Genomic DNA, 17,656 nt, shown 5'->3' on the forward strand with positions numbered 1-17,656 from the left:
AAAATCTTCAGTTCTGGGGTCAAAAGCAAATGAAACCCTGAACCACAAGCAGCCAATGAGGCCATTTTATTGTGCAGTTGATGCACATCTGCAGCAAAGCATTAGCATAGTAATGAAGGTGCTAATGAACAAAGAGCTAAAGGAGAGCCTAAGAGAATGAGCTATTGAGTGATTGAAAAGACTGTAAGCCTCTACATGCATGATTAGTGTGTGTAAATGATTGGCTTCTATAATGAGCTGGAAAGTAACACACAGTGCCTTTTAATAATAAGTCTGTCACGGTCAATTTCATTTACAATCTTTTGGTTTCATTGCTATAGACGAACAAAAACGTCCTGCCAACTCCCAGCAATATTTAATGCTAATTTTAAATAAGTAAATAACTTTTTACGAAGCAGATCTGAAATTTTCCAGGAGCTCCAGCTCAACAACTGACTCACTCGATCAGCCAAGAGCTTTTTTTGTTGCGGCTATGTTGTCGGGAAATGCTGAGTTAAGCTAGCCGGGGTTCAGATGAAACATTTTGACAAATGTCCAACAACAAACCCAATTATTTTCTAACATCCAAATCGTCAGTCTAAAAAGGGCAGACGCAACAGAAAGGTTTCGTGTAGCCTTGTGTGCCAATGACTCTATAAAGTCTGAATGCAGATAGGAACCCTACAGATTGATTTCTCCACGAAAACTTTCACTTACCGAGAAATCATTGTCGGGGAAGAGGAGCAGCTCTCTGAGCGGGTCCTCCTTCAGCTCCTCCCAAAGTTCAGAGATGACGGCCTCATAGTCAAGAGGATCGATCAGCTTCGGCTTCTCCTGCTGCAAATGGAGAAAGAGGAAATGGGCAAAATTAAATTTTGGTCGTGTGTTTGATCTGAACACTATAAATCACGGCATCTTACAAGATATCATGTAGCTATCCAATCTGAAGCAACCCTGTGCCGCATGGTGCAATGCAGCACAACAGAATAGATGATAGAGCAGAGTATGTTATTTTAATACGACTTTCATCATAATTTTGTGCGTCATATTGTGAAAAGGGAGGAAAATGTTTTTCAACAATTTTTACAAATGCAAATATATAAAAAGTATAGAACGTATTTTTGTTGGGTCCTCTACGCTCCGATGCCGATAAGTGACTTGAGAGCAGCCGACTGGTGTGGGCAGGATCAAGGTAAAGTGGAAGCTGCAAAAGACTCTGACAGGACAGCAACCCTAAGCATGCAGCCAGAGATACAACAGAAGGTTTAACTCAAAGTTTATTTATGTGCCAGAACGGCCCAGTTACAGACCAATCATTAATAAAACTGTGGCCAGATTTTAAAAAAGTAAATAAATCTTGCTTACAAACACTCTCTAACCAATCCGAGTGTGACTGAGGTATTTTGCAAAGAAAAAAAAAAAAGAGATATACCTCAAAAAACTTGCAGCAAAAAGTGGTCTCACAAACACTCAGCTCAGCTTGATACAAATATGTGCCACAATTTTCAGATTTTTTTTTTCTTTTTTCCAAGAAGAAAAAAAAAACAACTTAATACACAGCATCTTTTTTTCACAATAATGCACTACTTTGTGCTGGTCTATCACATAAAACCCTAAACGAGTACAAAAAAAAAAAACGTTTGCAAAGGTTCAAGGGTGTACAGTATCACTGTTGTAAGGCGCTAACACAATGTAATACAATGTGACAAAGCACCACAGGAAATGGAACGTATTGTAAAATATATATACAAACAGATCATCTCAATAAATCAGAATTATCATTGTTTTAAAGTTAGCATGTGCCATATCACCATCACAAGCAACTGCATGGACAGGGATGGAGCTAGCTAATGCTACTAAGTGCAATGCATTTGTATTTTGAAGGTTCAGTGATGACCAAGTGACAATGTGTAACCAGGGTAGAAAGATGTTTTGCAAAACCTTGCAAACTCTTCAGTCAAGCAATGCATTCTTTACCTTTACTCTTCGCTTCCTGATTTTGCATGGCATAATCAAAACAGAATCTATTAATAAATTGTGAAGTATTTAACACCGTCATGGCTGAACTGACTAAATGTCTCCACTTGGGAACAAATTGCAATACCCTGTAAAGTAAACCTCTCAACATGTTTATGAAAAAAAAAAAAAAACATTTACTTTTCTGTTCATGGTGTTATTGTGATATTTCAGGTACACACACCAGCCAGATTCAAGCAGAAATATGTGAGTGAAAATGGCAGATAGCCATGAACATGACATTTTAGGTGTTTTACCATGACATCACAGGGACCTAAATAAGTTGCAGAGGAAGTGAAGCTGTTGCCATGGCGCAGCTTTTGAAACACCCCACTGAAAAGTGTGAAGCTCAAAAGCAAACGAGATCAATAAATTAGCGCATTAGGCAGCTTCCTTTACCTTCCAGTCAAAGTAGTGATGTTTTCCTCCCACTAAATAAATAAATAACAGTTCCTAATATCATAGCAGGCTAATGCATTAAATCACACAACATTAAGAAACCAGCCACTCAACAGTTTCTGCTCCTTTTACAGGTCAAATCAATCTAAAAATAAAGTGTAAGCCACCAAACCAGGACTTGTGACATGACAAAAAAAAACAAAAAAAAAAAACAAGCATTATAGGCATGTTTACAGCAGCGGACAGCAACTTCTGTCATTCAGAGAGCGGCAGCCCTGCAGCAACAACAGCAGCAAAGTGAGAGGTGCAGCAGGTTGTGGTCAGAAACCCAGAGGAAGTTATGATCGCTAGTTCAGTTCACATCTACGCCGTGGCCCGGGCGTCACAGCGAGGTCTAACAGCCTGGCTGCTCTCACGGCCGCCTCTGGCCCAGAAAAGTGAAACAGATAGCAACAGAATGATGGAAATACAGTTTTAGTTCCCTGCAAAAAAAAGATGTGACCGTACGTGGATGAAAACGACTTCTGCCCCGAAGATAGTTTGTGTTTTTTTAACAAGGAAGGAAATTCAACCTACTCCATTTACTTTCAAAAAAAAAAAAGTGATTGCTTACAGTTATCGCCAAGGATTTTGTTCCTCATTTCTGTCTGATTGTTGAACTTTGTTAATCTATGAAAACTGTTGGATCTGTAACCTAATATACTAAATGTTGCCACGTACTGAAGACCTTTAACCTTTTACCTTTCTAAAACAATGACAACCGTTAATGAAAATGATCTCTATGGGGGGGAGGCAATTAGATTACATCTAAAAGCAAGAAGCAGGTGTGTAGTTGAAGTTTGAGGATTTTATTTGTACTTTATGACTTCAGTGGCACTCATGTGACATGTCAGTAAATGTTTCAGGGGAAAAGTCTAGATTTCCCTTCTCGAAAACTGGAGATTATTTAAGAATTACAGTTTATTGTTGAGTTGAATTGACTGAAGCAGGTCTTCCGAAGAAAAGCAAGAGGACTACTTGTAGGTTTCTGTACAAACCAAGCTCAGCGTTATGGTAGATGTTTAATCAAATACTACACTCACTAAATGTGTGTAAACCGCAAAGGAAATAAAACTAAAAAATATGACTGACATGATCTATAACTAATTGCTGGTCAACTACCAGCCTGGAATAGTGATTCAATCCGTCTAAAAATAAGGAAGAACGCTACAAGAAGTAGAAAAAAAAAAGAACATAAATACATACAATGCTGAGCCGGTTGAAATCCGCCCGTGCTCGTTTGTTTTTTGTTTTCCTCCTGAAGGTGATTTTGCTCCTGAAACTCATTGCCGGCTGCCTTCAGAGAACCATCTCCAGAACCTGAAGTCAAGAAAAGCTACACAACACGCACGTTGTGGGCATGTGCTCTTTCAGAAGCAGAACTAACTCTCAGTGCGAGCTCGCCTCAGCACACGTGGATGGAGGGGAAGTGGATGTGTGATTGTCCAACAGACACCCCGTACACACACACACACGCACACGCATACACACACACACACTCAGATGGCAAGAAAGTCCCCATTGAGCGAGACATTAACCAATCAGATCGTAGAGATTCTACAAATCGCTTTTTAAAGTTTAAGTGAGTTAAATAAATTAGCCACAGAATGAAAAAAAAAAAAACAAAGTAGAGGCTTTGGATTAAAAGCTATACTAACTGCGTCACTGATGATCTCATTTGGTGTTTTTTTGGTTTAACATTTTCTTGGCATTCGCAGCAACACAGAAACAAACTGCCACCTTCCTGAGCGAAGCTGTATTGTCACAGCAACTGTGAGCCAAAATAAACACCGGCACATGCACGAGCGCTCACGGACACAATAAAAGGCACATATATGGCGCACGAGCTACATGTCATACTTGACGGCGGCTAGCATGATGCTTGTTTCATGTTTGGCTGCTCTGAGACCAGCACCCACTTCCCTACGCTGAGCAGAACAGAGAAATATACAAGAGGAAACAACTTTTGATGATACAACAAATGCTCATATATTTATTTTCAGACCGCGCAGGGAGGTGGTGTGTTTAGATCATATTCAGAGCTACAGTCAAGTTCAGTAAGAGTATGAGCTCTGATGAGGCTCATCTGTCAAGATTCACAAGCATCAACTTTCATTGGTCTGATGTAATATAATCCTAAATGCAGAAAATAATAACGAAAAGAAATATAAGCTTGACGTGTATGGTTGTCTGTCAATTCTCTTTCTATGGGGCCCTGTGATGAGCTGGTGACCTTTTCCTAGTGGACTCTCAACCTCTAACATCTGGAGACAAGCCTCCCTACGACCCGTCGTGGATTAAGTGCATATAGGAAATGGATGGATGGATGGATGGATGCTTTTCAGGGCAGCAGGAAAAGAGACGCAGATCATTTTGGTGAAGCAACACAAAGCAGCAATAAGAACAAATCCCGGCTCTGCTCACAACTTTTGCACCTTATTGTCAGGAAGTAAGGCTCTCCTGGACTTTCATTCCCCTCATGTGTCAAGAGGGCAATGGAGTAGCATTATACATAGTGCAATCAAATAACTTGAAGAGCTAAAGAAATTAATTAGCAAAATGAAACCTAAACTTTCCGTATCTACAGTCAAGTGCAATGACTTGAAATGTGAGGAGGATGTTAAGAGAGATTTATAAACCCTGCCAGCTGACAGACAGAGAGCTGGACCAAATCTTTAAATGTAGGATTAAATGGCAACACAAGAGAAGGTCAATATGTTTCACGTTTTTTTTATTTTTTTTTTATGCATCTTTACCATTAAACGTGAGGTGTGCTGCGTTTTCAGCCTTCACCCGACACGAGTCACATCCATTCAAGATGAGAAAGTTGAACTATATGCCAACGTTTGTCAACTGGGGGAAACAATAACAGCAAAAAAACAAAAAACAAAACAAAAAAAAGATTTATGAAGTGAAACCCCTGTGGAATCTGTTTCATAAGACTCGTCTTTTAAAACTGTCCTCTCATCAATTCAGTCATTAACGTCTATTCAGTATCTGCAGCCGCTCTTCATCCTCCTCCTCCTCCTCCTCCATCCTTTCCTCTGCTCTCCCCCAGCCGGCTCCGCCCATCTCTGCCTCTCCTCAGCAGCTCCCACATCTCATCAAACATCCTCAACAGCCTTCAGGTTGTTTTTTTTCTCTCTCTCTCTCTTTGATACCTCTCTCTCTATCTCCACCCCGTTCCCTTGTTCTCATCCTGTTAAACATCCCCTTTTATCCTCTCTCCTCCGTCCTGTCTCCTTCCTCCCTCCCAGCAGGGGTGATGCAGGCTGGGTGTGGCTGATGCAAAGCTCCAGCTGCACGGAGGACACGAACAGAGCAGCAGACTGCCGGCTCACAGCGTGACTATCGACGAGGATAGCTGGGAGCAAAGCGGTCTGTCCGAAATTAGAAGAGAAAAGAGATTAAACAGGAGTCGTGAAAACACAGACGGCTAAGAAAGACTCGTCGTTCTCAAGTAAAGATTTAGGAGCTTTAAGTCCTATTAGAGGATAAAAAAATGAAGGCGACAGAGGGAGAGAGGGAGCGTGGAAAAAGGGAAATATTGCAGAAGATTGATGTGGACTAATAGCGGAAGACAGAAGAGGGCAAAGGCAGCTGCTGAGACAGCAGAGACGAGCAGATCCCAGACAGAAAACATCTGCTTCATATCATTAAAGCAACGCAGGGTGAAAACTCTGAAACTGATGGAGAGTCACACGCCTGAAGTTCCCGTCCAACAGGAGAGAAACAGACTGAGGAGCTTTTGCAACTGTTAATTGAAATTGCTAAAAAACTAACGAGGCAAAGGCAGTTATAATTTGTATGCAAATAAAGTCCCGAAAGGCTGCAAGAGTTGTTTAATAGAAATAAAACGAGAAAAGTAAATTAAAACCAACAGAGACGTTTGTATCAGAAGTTCGTCTGGAAACAGGAGAGATTCCATTGGAATTCCCTTCTTTGCCTTTGCAAATAAATTTTTGCATTTTCCTAGCTTAAAAAAAATGGCTAATTATTAGAAAAGTCACCATCAGTGAGGTCGACCTTTCCACAAAGATCATGGCGCCTTACATATCCGACGATCACAATTAACAGCAAACAACTCATAAGTGGTTTCCAGGGCAAAGTACCGTAACCTGAGCTCACTGAGAAACTGACATGCAATCCATTGTTTATGTTACGCAAATATGATTTGGACAACATTGTGTTTTTTTTGTTGTTGTTGTTGTTGTTGTTTGTTTGTTTGTTTTTTCAGATGTTTGCTCCAGCCTCCAGAATATTTGTCTTTCAATCTGAAAGTTATGAGCTTGACTTCAGATTCCTTCTGACACATGCTAATGTGCTGCTGGGCAAAGCACTTCACCCCAAACTGCCTACAGATCTGCACATCGATGTGTCTGCACATTCGTTAGTGCGACTGGACGAATGTGCTTCCACTACAAGGAGCTCAGAGCGATAAGTATGACTAGAAAGTGCAAGTGGCTTCTGTCCTTTTATCAAATCCCCCAAGGTGCTTTTCCAAGGAAGATCTGGAATATTTAACTCTATGTATCACTGGAGGTTGCAGATGACTTTTTTCATTGTCCTCCATGTTGACAGATGTGATAAAAAGAAAAAAAAAAAGAAAAACTTTTTTAACTATTAATTTTTATTTTATTTTAATGACATTTTCAATTGCATTTCATTTTCATTCTTTTAATATTCAACAAGCCAACGTGCATCGACCAGAATGCATGTGACCCAAACCACTTAAACCATCATCACACTCAAACTACAAGCATGCTCATAAATTATGTGCGCAATCGAAATGTTTTAAAGGTTTGATTTTGATCTGGAAGATCATTATATAATGTTGGTGCATCTTCACCAAGCGGTCAAGAGTGTGTGAATTGTAATAAGGAGGCCTCAAATGCAATATGTTGGAAAAACGTTCCTTCAAAAGCAACTTCAGATGTCTATGTCTGTTTTTCTCTGCAAGTCACACAATCTTCCAACTTTCTGAGGGACAATGCTCAAACCTAGTGACAAACCAAAATCCATCAGTTTTACAATCCGCTTCCATTTGTAACAAAAAAAATAAAAAAAACAAGAAACTCTTAATAAGGACGAGACAATTACTGTTAGCGCGCGCTTACTCTGGTCTTGTTGAGTCAGACTCGGGATATTTGCTCGAAAAGTCCGACTTGTTTGCAGAGGCGCTGAAGTGCAAACAAACTTTGGGTCAGATCAAAGAAACAAACTCTCTGGCCAACGACGAAGCTCTTGACTCTCTTCCAGTGAACAAGATCCAGGAAGCGGACTACAACACTCGGCACTGTGGGTGCACACGACCAAAACAAATGTGTGCGAAGCGAGGTGGCCAAGAGAAACATCTGGCGGCCGAACGCGGCGGGAGGATGAGTTAAACCGATACTAATAGAGTCACATGAGATTTATCACCGCCGCTTATGAGCCCTCGAAAGACCAACCTGAGGTTTTCAGGCTAATTGGTGGGAAAATTGTTTGCGGGATTCACCCGTGCAGAAGAGCAGCGCCGCACAAAGATGCTTTGTGAAGCCGCGGAGCTAGAATCTCGCCCTGTCCAACGCATCTCTATTCTCCTTTGAGGGAAAATGTGAGCAACAGCTGGTACGCCGCCACATGCACAGCTTGGACTGATTCAACCAAAGAGGCTTTTTTTTTTTTTTTTTGAACTGGTTTGCTCCATATTTGAGCCAAAGGTTTTGCACGCCCTGAATGAAACATGACAAGCTCCCTCTTCAGTGGATCGCCCCGGTCATCCAAGAAGGATGTGGGACTTTTGTTAAGTCCTGACCTCACGCAGGTCGCTGAGGTCCCATGGGGGAAGTCCCAGTAATTTTACCACACGGCTTTAAAATACCCTACACATCAGAATGTAATGAAAGAATAAAACATCTTGGTCATATTAAAAATGCAACACAATTAAAACAAAATACAAACACTGACTGATGCACTTTTTGTTGCAAAGGAAATGCCTATGTTTTTTGTTTTTTAAACTCTGAAAAACAGACACTCTGTGCTCAGTTGTTCCATGAGCTAAAAGGATCAGCTGAGTCCACATGCTAATATGATTTTGGAGTGGATCTCGCTCTCTTGCCTCGCGCAGGAGCCAGTAACTGGGCACCGAAGACGACAAGATTTAAGGAGGGAAGGAAGGGGAGTTAGGGGAGACAAAAGGGGCGACTGTAAAGATCTCCTTACTGCCAAGACTCAAACATTTTTTCCACTTGGCGTACAGAAAGTAGGATTTCTTGGAATTAAAAAAAGAAAACGTCTGGCTAAGAATAGTTGTTACAGATGGCTGACAGGAAACTCTGTCCTGAAGAGAGAAGATGGTGAGGAGAAACATGTGTACTTTTACATAATCCATTCATCAACTGTGTAAATGTTTCATTCATATATTCAGTGAAACACTTTTCATCCAACCGAATACTTAAGTTAAAATCAAATAACATTTTCTTTTCTTCTTTTTTTCCTTTTCACTTCAGGCCAAATGCAAAGAAAAGAGCTTTTTTCCCACAGAAACCAGATTCCTCATGTCTGACCCCACCACCCCACTCCACTCTCCTTCTTCCATTTCCGTCTCTTTGCCTCTTTCTCAGCTGTGAAACTTAATGGCCTCCTCAAGCCATTGCTCATTTGTCAGCCTCAGCAATAAAAAAACCCCTAAATTTCAACACGGGAAGGTAAAACAAGATGCAGAAAGCCAAAAACGCATGACTTAACACAAACCTGCACACTTTAACGTACTTTTTAGCTGCTTTTTTGTTTTGCACGCAATTGCTTCCTTTCCAGCACAATGGCAGCTCATCCGCACATGCATTTCGCACTTAATGGGAAGCTACAGACCCAGCGGCGTTGGTTACCATTATAACGATGGTCAGAGGCGAACTGGTGGAGATGTAACCCTCCAAAGTGGGAGTCGCAGCTTCCACTGACCCCTGGTCCTGCCGTGAACATATGTGACCACAGTCGGCTCCGCCCACCGAGCGAAGCAGCAAGACCACACTGGCCGAGCACCCCATTCTCCAACGCCGCGGCCTCCGAGTCCAACCCCGATCCGCTCCGGATGAGCTCAGCCTCTTCTATCGGAAACCGGCCTCGGCTCAGGCCTCCGGTCCCGCCAGAGGTGATGTGTTCCCCTCTAGAAGTGAGACACCCAGAGCTCCATCAAGACCCTGTGGTTGTCACTTCAAGCAGTCCTGCTCTGAAAACTTGGGGAGGTTTTCCCAAAGCTGCTCTGCTTCAGCCTGCAGCTCCTAATGTTGCTGTTGCTGAGCTGACACACTGGCAGCCCTGCATGTCTCTCTCTCTCTCTCTCTCTCTCTCTTTCTCTTCCCTTCTTGTGTTCTCTCTCTCTCTTGCTCTCATTTTCGTCCTCCAACACACACACTGACTGCAGCTGTGTGAGGTTCAGCCGAAGCCAGGCACATCCAACAAATCGCACTCAGCAAAACCCATCAGCTGACCAGAACCAGCCGCCACACACACACACACGCACACGCACACGCAGACTTCCACACACACACCCAAACCAGCATTATTTTTTCTGATTTCCATACTGCTGCAGCTACATCTCTCTCCATTTGCTTCCCCGACTACGCCAACACTTTTCAGTCTCAGCTCCGTTTGTTGTGTTTGGGCCGTTGTGGGTTCTGCTCTTAAGAGCTTCCAGCAAAAATTCTGCAAAGCTGCGGCTGCTCGGCTAAATAACGTGTGCCCTGGCTGATTGCGATGTGTGTTATGATTTTGCCGCAGTCCGTCCTGTTGCAGCGAAGTGCGAGAGAATGAAAAGTTTAGGAACAGAAAGCGGATGGAGAGAGTGGAGTGGGTGGCCTCGCGGACGAGGCGTGCATGTGGCGTGTTAGCCCTGCGGAGCCTCGCATTTGAAATCATTCAGACTTTGCCTGAGCATGAAGATAAGCCGCAGGAAGACCGACGACGTCCTGCATGCATTCAAATTCCGTTGCGTCGCTCGTGATATCTCCGAGTGACTCTGATTTTTCTCATGTCTTCAAAACATCTGGTGTTGCTTTATTTCACTGACTGCGGCTGAACGAAAAGAAAAGGGGAGCGTTCCCAGAAGCAAACATTTCTCAATTTGAAGTATCTGTCATCATAAAATCCCCTTTTATTCTGCGCCAGCTGTCCTTGTTGAACTACAAACAGAACAAAGTAAAGACCTTTTTTTTTCTTTTTTTAAGGATTAATGCAAGCCAGGTTTTTGCTTTGAATTTAGTTTAACAGACCTTGATATATTTGCTTAAACCACTGGGATCTAAAACAGTGGTTTTCAACTCCAATCCTCGAGGCCCAGTGTCCTGCAACTTTTGGATGTGTCTGAGCTGAATAATGAGGTCACGAGAAGGTCATGGAGATCCTGACTACATGCTGAGGATATAATTCGGCCATTTGATTCAGGTGTGTTGGACCAAGGACACATTAACGGTTGCAGGACACCAGACAGCGCAGCCTGGATTTGAAGAGCCCTGATCTGAAATGACGCTACATGGCAGCTTTGATTTGCTCCACCTCTCTCTGCTTCTGGCTCGTCTCCAGCCAGCCTGATTGGAAGCACCTGCTCACAATCATCTTTTCCTCCTCCTGTGTTTATTTGGTGAGTGTGTTCTCTTCCTTCAATACCAGTTTGTCTTTGTTTCTACCAGCAAACGGTTCAGCCATCTTTTCCTCTGTATTTTTGCCTATATTAATTTTTTAACCACTTTTGTGTATTTGACTCTGCCTTTGCCCTTCTTCACAGTTGCGAAGTGACATTATATATGCCCATGATTTCCAGGATATGTATTAAAAAAAAAACAACAACAACTCTGGTTTGCATTTCTGCACAGCCTCTTTTACTCTGATACCCTTAAATGGGATCCAAGGAGAATTTTAGTGTCTAGATGTGCTGGAAGGAGTGGACCTGCAGCTCATGCTTTCCAGGTTTTTCCTTTTCTTTTCTATTAATTGTTGAAACCCGTGTATCATTTTACTTCCCCTTCAAGGTTATGCAACACTTCGTGTTGGTCAATCACATAAAACCTTAATAAAATAGATAACAAAATGTGGTTGTGACATGTAGGCGGAAAAATATTTTCACTTTTCCTTTTTTCAAAATTAGACTAAAGGTATAATTGTATTACGGTTTTCCATCATGCATTTTCACAAAAATGTCATTAAAAAGCTAAAGTAAAGCCTCTGGATTGGCTGGACATGAGGCGCAGAGCAGCACTTCAGCTAGCTGTCAGAGAGAGGCTGAGCCACTTATCAGTTGACCAAAAACTGCCAAAGAGTTTCTATTTCAGCGACTGTATTGCTTTTATTGCAACAACTCTCAAAATGAGTTGCATCGGTGAAAATGAAACAAACTGCAAGCAGCTGAAAGGGAAAGCACCAGAGAGCTACAGAAACAGAAGACCTCTCATAGACCTGCTGATTTGTCTCAGTCCGATGCTCCCAAGAATGGTTGTATAATGGAGTAGCATTGTTGTGATGGAGTAGGAGCTTCTTAAAGAGACAAAGACCAAACTATATTTGACATATGTAGCGTTTCTATAACAACTGAAGGTAACATAGTTACTTGATTGGGTTAAAAATGTTTCTTAAATGTATTTAATATGATGCTTTCAGATGCTGTTCATGTGCCGCAGAGAGTGATTGTTGACAATGCAACAATCAAACACTCATTATAGTAGCTGAAAAGCTTTTAGCATGTTTGCACTGGTATTTTGATGAAGTCTTTGCAAGAGATTCTGGATCATATTGATCACAAAAACCTTGAAGGAAAACTTAAATACATGCAGGGGACCTGCGTGAATAATTACATGAAAAAATAGAATCGAAAAATATTCTGCTGATCGGAAATTGACCATTTTCAACTCGACCAATCCTGATTAAGGGCTAGCAGACTTGGAAAAATACAAATTCGGGAGGGCTTCAAATCAGTGGACGCCACCAGGAACATGTTCTTACTGAGTGAAAAAAGGCTCAAAGTTAGCTATTTTATTTTAAAACCAAAGTCAGAAAAAAACATGAAAGATGTGCAAAAGTATTTCAAAAGAATTGCTACAGAATTTCTCTAAAAATATGTTCAAACTGAGATGAGTCTGAAGTTTTATTAGGATGTGGAAGAGGTAGAGAGAAAAACTCTCCAGCAAAAAAGTTGCTCTGTTTTATCCTTTTGATCTCTCTCCATCATGGAACATGTTAAAAATATGGCGATGTTGACAATTTTTGGGGAAAATCTCAGATTTGGAGCAAGTACATACATCCTCTACAACATCCACATTGAGGCTCATTATGTGTGCTAAATGCTTACATAAAATAGATAGATCAGGAATCTCATAATACGCCATTGTCTTCAAAATATTTGCTAACTGGCAGTGCGATGTCAGCTCTGATCCAAACATAAATAATATATAATTATACATGAGCAAAAAGCAAGACCCATATGTCGAATGTTTATATGTTAAATGTGAATCCGAACTGGCTAAAACTGGTATTGGAAATTTAAAACGTTACAGAAATCAGAATTCAGCAACAGATTTTAAATCCCTCTGACTCTGTAAGAAATTGGGAGTTGCTTACAACTTTTGCACCGGAAATAGCTTCTCCAAGCTATGAATCAAACGGATAAATGTAAGAGGAGAAATTCCTTTGGTGTCTATGAAGCCATTCCAAACTATCCGATAAAACCCTTGAGTCACTATTTTATGATTAACTGAGTTCCCTACATGTGTAATAAAGTTTCTACATTCGGGTCTACGATAAATGAAATGTGGAGCTCCTGAGTTTTGCACTTTCTCGGTGTCACAACACAGAGTGGGGTAACCATGGAGACGCCGTTAGGTCATTATTAAGCTCCTCGGCTCCATGACAGCGCTGTGCGAGATCCCACCCACCACCCACTGACATCTTCATTATTATAATACTTTACACAGCTATATATAAAACAGCAAATAAACACAAATGTACAAACAGAAAGAGGCACCAGAGTGAAGACATGGAGCGTTTCAGCCCTCCCTCCCACACGGTGCTGTTAACAAACACGGCCCACTTAGCAGGAGATGACAGAGAACATGTCCCGCGCAGCCTGTGAAGTGCACAAAAGACAAACATTAACTGTTCCCACCATCGGCCTCTCCTCCTTCTACATGCACTGCCCTTCACTGAGAGCCACTCAGTGCAACATGCCCTCATAGCGGCGGCGTTTACACACTGGAGCCACAGAAATGGGCTTTTGTTTCTACGCCAGGTTTCCACAATGGTCCCGTCATGCAGACATGCCCACGCCAACGTGCCCTCCGGTTTCCAGCAATGTGCCCATGTTGCACAGCTGTCCTGAGCTCATACACCGATTCACCCCGCCTGCCTTCGCACCGTTTCCAAACACATGGCACCATTATCGTATGGGCTGCTGCAAGTATGTTCTTGGCCGGAATCGAAAATGTCGTAAAACGCTCGAACGGTACGAGAGCGGGGACGTTTTCAGCCGGATTTACTGTATGTGGTCGTTGTTTTTCCCAGGCTTTCTGAAAGAATTTTAAAGCTTTATTTTTATTTTTGCCACTTTCATCTAGAGACAAAAGACTCCCATTATCCAAAGGAAAACTATAAGACTTTGGCAGAGCCTTGATAATGACTAATAATGGCCATTTTAAAAGAATTACCAAGAAGCTTATCCTGAGTGGAAGAGTGCTTAAAGTGCTTTTACGCAGCTCTTTAAATCACGATGACAGCAGCTTGAGAGACCAAAAATCACTTTACGGCACATCCAGAAGACCAGCTGACATAGAAATCCTGTCAGGCCGTGTCTGAAAATGGTTTAAAAACACAATGGTGCTTATTTAAGGTGTGTTTTATGTCAAACATTTAATTTATGGAAATTCTGTTTATCGTATTTGGCTTTAACTTTAACCCTTAAAAGAAAATCCTCTCCTCTTGGTAATTGTAGTTGGAAGAGGAAGGGCTGACAATAATGAGACTTTGACAGGAACAGAAACACCTTAAAACTCCATGTAGCATAAAATAGAGCAAAGTCAGGTCAGAAGGACGTGAAAAGGATGTCAGCTTGTCTGTACCAAGCTTCACGCCTTCCCAGACTTTAGTGTTTCAGTGAGATCATCACTTAAGGTTAGATCTGAGGGTTTATAAGATGTCTATAAATCTTCCTGAGTCATACTACTGCCGTGCATAAATATATCATTTTAAATACCACTGCTGATTATGAGCATTTGTCAGTGAGTATATTACCGCCTACCACTGGCGATAAGAACGACATGCAATATAAACCTTAAACTTACATGAACAGCAGTATGAGGTGCTACAAAAGAAAAAAAAAGAAACTCTCACATTTTATTTATACAATGAGTGGATTAAAACAATTCTGCGTTTACAGCAAGAGCACTGGCTTTGATTTCTGACCCCAACCCATTTGCAGCATGTCTTCCTTGTCTTTCTTTCTGTCAAGCTACTGGTAAATCAAGGCCATTTGTGCCACAAACTCAATAAAAGACCGACATTCCTCAACAGGAATCTAAAAAGAAACCTTTCCATTTTATCACAAGTGCTTGGTTGCAGAGGGTGGCAAAGCCCCCTTATCAGGTGTTGTGGAAGATCACTTTTTTTCCACATAGTTGTTAGTTGTTAGTTTGGATAGCTGTTTTCTTGCAAAAAAAAAAAATAATAATAATAATAACAATAAAACTAATTTGTAAATGGATATTCCTCATATTGACTTTGTCAACCTGATTTGAAATATGTAAGTGTGAGAAAAAGAACACAAAAAAGTCAGAGCACTGTCCAATCTGAAGAAAAACATCAACATAAAAAAAATGTGCTCCTCTAAATTATGAGCAAAATCAATGAGCATGAAAACACAGCTGTGTTTTTTTTTTTTGTTACTGTGTTTACATGATGTACATGTGGTTACCGGGTTCTGCATGTGAGTAACTGGATTTAAACTGCGAGTGAGCCCGAACCTCTGAGGAAAATGACATCACCGTGTTGTGTGTAGCCGAGTGCGCTCATCATGCGTGGAGTTAATGTGTTCCAGCTGTGGAGCCTCCGTCACTGTAATCCCCCTCGCCCCAGCAGGACCGCTACTCTGACGAACAATCCTTTAAAAACAACAAAGCCAGCGCTTCACGTTTCTACATCTTTGCTAGGAGGGTGAACGCACACTTGCACGGCGCACGTCTGGTGCTGGTAAGTCCCCGGAGGTAAAACTTGGGGGAAAAAACTTCATCCAACTAGGGCAAACAGGAAGGTGGAATTCATTAAACCCAGCGCAAACACTGCCTTGTAAGCAGCTAGGTCTGCTATAGTTAGACTCCCTGTAGAGCTTGGAGGCTGAATCACGGCAGCATGTTTTGATGTGGTGTGGAGCTCCACTGAGTTTATTCAGGAAAACACGCCCCTGTTACCATGGCAGCTACAACGTGAGGGATGCTGCTATTCAAGAAACGAGTTAAGTGCAGTGGAGCATTTGGCATTTTGCAGAGGGCAAACCCCCCCGCCCTCCCTAAAAAAAAACAAAATGGCCAGACATTAAACTTTTCCTGGCTGTCATACGTGAGGACTTTCACTACATCTGCAGAAATCTTATCAGCTCATGACAAACACGATCTACCAAAAGCCCTGCAGACACTCCCAGTGCCATCCCATAACTAGTGATAATGTTTCAAAGTATTTTCTGAGATGCACTTCTCAGAAAAACCACAGAATACAGATGCATTACCACAGCACGCCATCTCTGACAAACAGGAAGGCAGAAAAGGTGTAAACTGAGTAATTTTTTTTTTTCACTTACCTGATGCATTTGGAGAGGATTTTTTTTTAGGTTACAGATGTCAGAATGAGTGGGTTTTGTAAGCTGACCCCTTTTTTTCTGGTTTATTACTTTGTTTTTGGAACACATTTTGTCAGCACTTCTAGGGTTGTTACTCTTTAGTCTGTCCCTACGTTGCAGCTCCGGCGAGCTTTGCTCTGAGATCACATTCGTTCGCTTATTTTATTCTCGGCCAGTAATTTCTGGTTTTGACTTGCAGACATTTGCAGAACCTTTTAGTTTTGTTTTACATTGTGGTCTGCTTCAAAGCCGCTCCATGACACATGCGATGTTGCTCTGCACTAATGTTCGCAAGGGCCATGTTTTGAACTTTTCACTGTTTGTAAATCATAAAAAGTTCATTAAGAAGGAACCCAAAAGTAGGATTCTGTTTTAAATGTGCAAACTAAGCTTTGCTTCTCCGTTCTCAGCAGGCGGCCAACAGAAACTTGAATGTACTTGCAAAACTGGTCAGAAAGCGTCTTGCCTAAAACAACTGGCTGATGTTAATTTGCCTCTGTAAGCGTGCAGAACTGTTGAGCAAAAAAAGCATGATCTCAAATATAGATTTTCATGCAATACAGTCAGGGCTGCACACGACGCAGGAAGTCGGCGTTGGGACACTGTTTGTGTTGGTTGGTAACTTGAAGAGCAGAGAGATACAGCACACTGCCAATGCCATCTAGTGCTGGGAACTCAACACAGCAGCATTTTGTGCACGACGTTATGAGAGCGTCTCTGTTTATGCCGGTCTGAATTTCTGCTGCTTCCGCCGCTACAGCTTTCACGAACGACCTCAAGGAGGCACTGCATGCACGAGATGCTATCTGCTTCTCTGGTAGTTGGTTTGTTTAGAAAAGGAAGCTATTAAAAAGTCTTTAACTAGAGCTCGAGTCCTGAAGGCAGGAGGGATGTTGGGGGAAGGGGGCTAGAGAGGGTCGATGAGACGGAGAATTTGGAAGAGGCGGGGAGGGGTGAAGCGATTTAAGATCTGCTGCCGGGTACGGAGGGCATTGTTAAAACTTTCCAGTCGTCCTCTTTTGGTTTCATTTTCCGTCTAACATTAATTCCAAAATTGAAAGCAGGGAAACATCACTGTGTTCGTTCCTACTTTATAGTCACTTACTATAGAAGAGTTTCCAATGGACCTTAAACTTTAAATTTGCAGGTGTGAAATCTGAACAGAACACCGTTAACATGATGGAGAGATAAAAATGTCACTGTCAGAGAACAATGTTTAAACCAAAGGTGAGTAGAGGGACAGTGGTGAGGCTGGAAGAGAGGGAAAGAAAGCAAGCAAAAGGGAGGCGTCCTCGATGCCTGGCTAACTGGACTGCACTATGAAAGAAACTGAACTGATATTCTTGCAGAATGGGTTATATATATAGATGT

The 17,656-nt window shown here is 41.8% G+C and overlaps 1 protein-coding gene across 2 annotated transcripts in view; it reads right to left on the reverse strand.

The window, feature by feature from the left end:
• Positions 1–566: 566 nt before the first annotated feature.
• LOC107835928 (dedicator of cytokinesis protein 10-like) overlaps positions 567–17,656 on the reverse strand; it is a 35,091-nt gene continuing 18,001 nt past the window's right edge. Inside the window, exons 1-2 of one of the 2 annotated variants that reach the window (XM_016670201.1) lie at positions 9,303–12,168; positions 567–816 (exon numbers count right to left, since the gene is read on the reverse strand). In XM_016670201.1, the coding sequence (XP_016525687.1) occupies positions 661–816; positions 9,303–9,461 (315 nt within the window). In that variant the 5' untranslated portion in view covers positions 9,462–12,168 and the 3' untranslated portion in view covers positions 567–660. Of the gene's footprint in view, positions 817–9,302; positions 12,169–17,656 lie in introns of those variants that run through there. The other variant, XM_016670202.1, reaches the window with a different exon arrangement.

The sequence above is a fragment of the Poecilia formosa genome, unplaced genomic scaffold, assembly GCF_000485575.1.
Source record: "Poecilia formosa unplaced genomic scaffold, Poecilia_formosa-5.1.2 Scaffold31, whole genome shotgun sequence".
Classification (NCBI taxonomy): Eukaryota; Metazoa; Chordata; class Actinopteri; order Cyprinodontiformes; family Poeciliidae; genus Poecilia; species Poecilia formosa.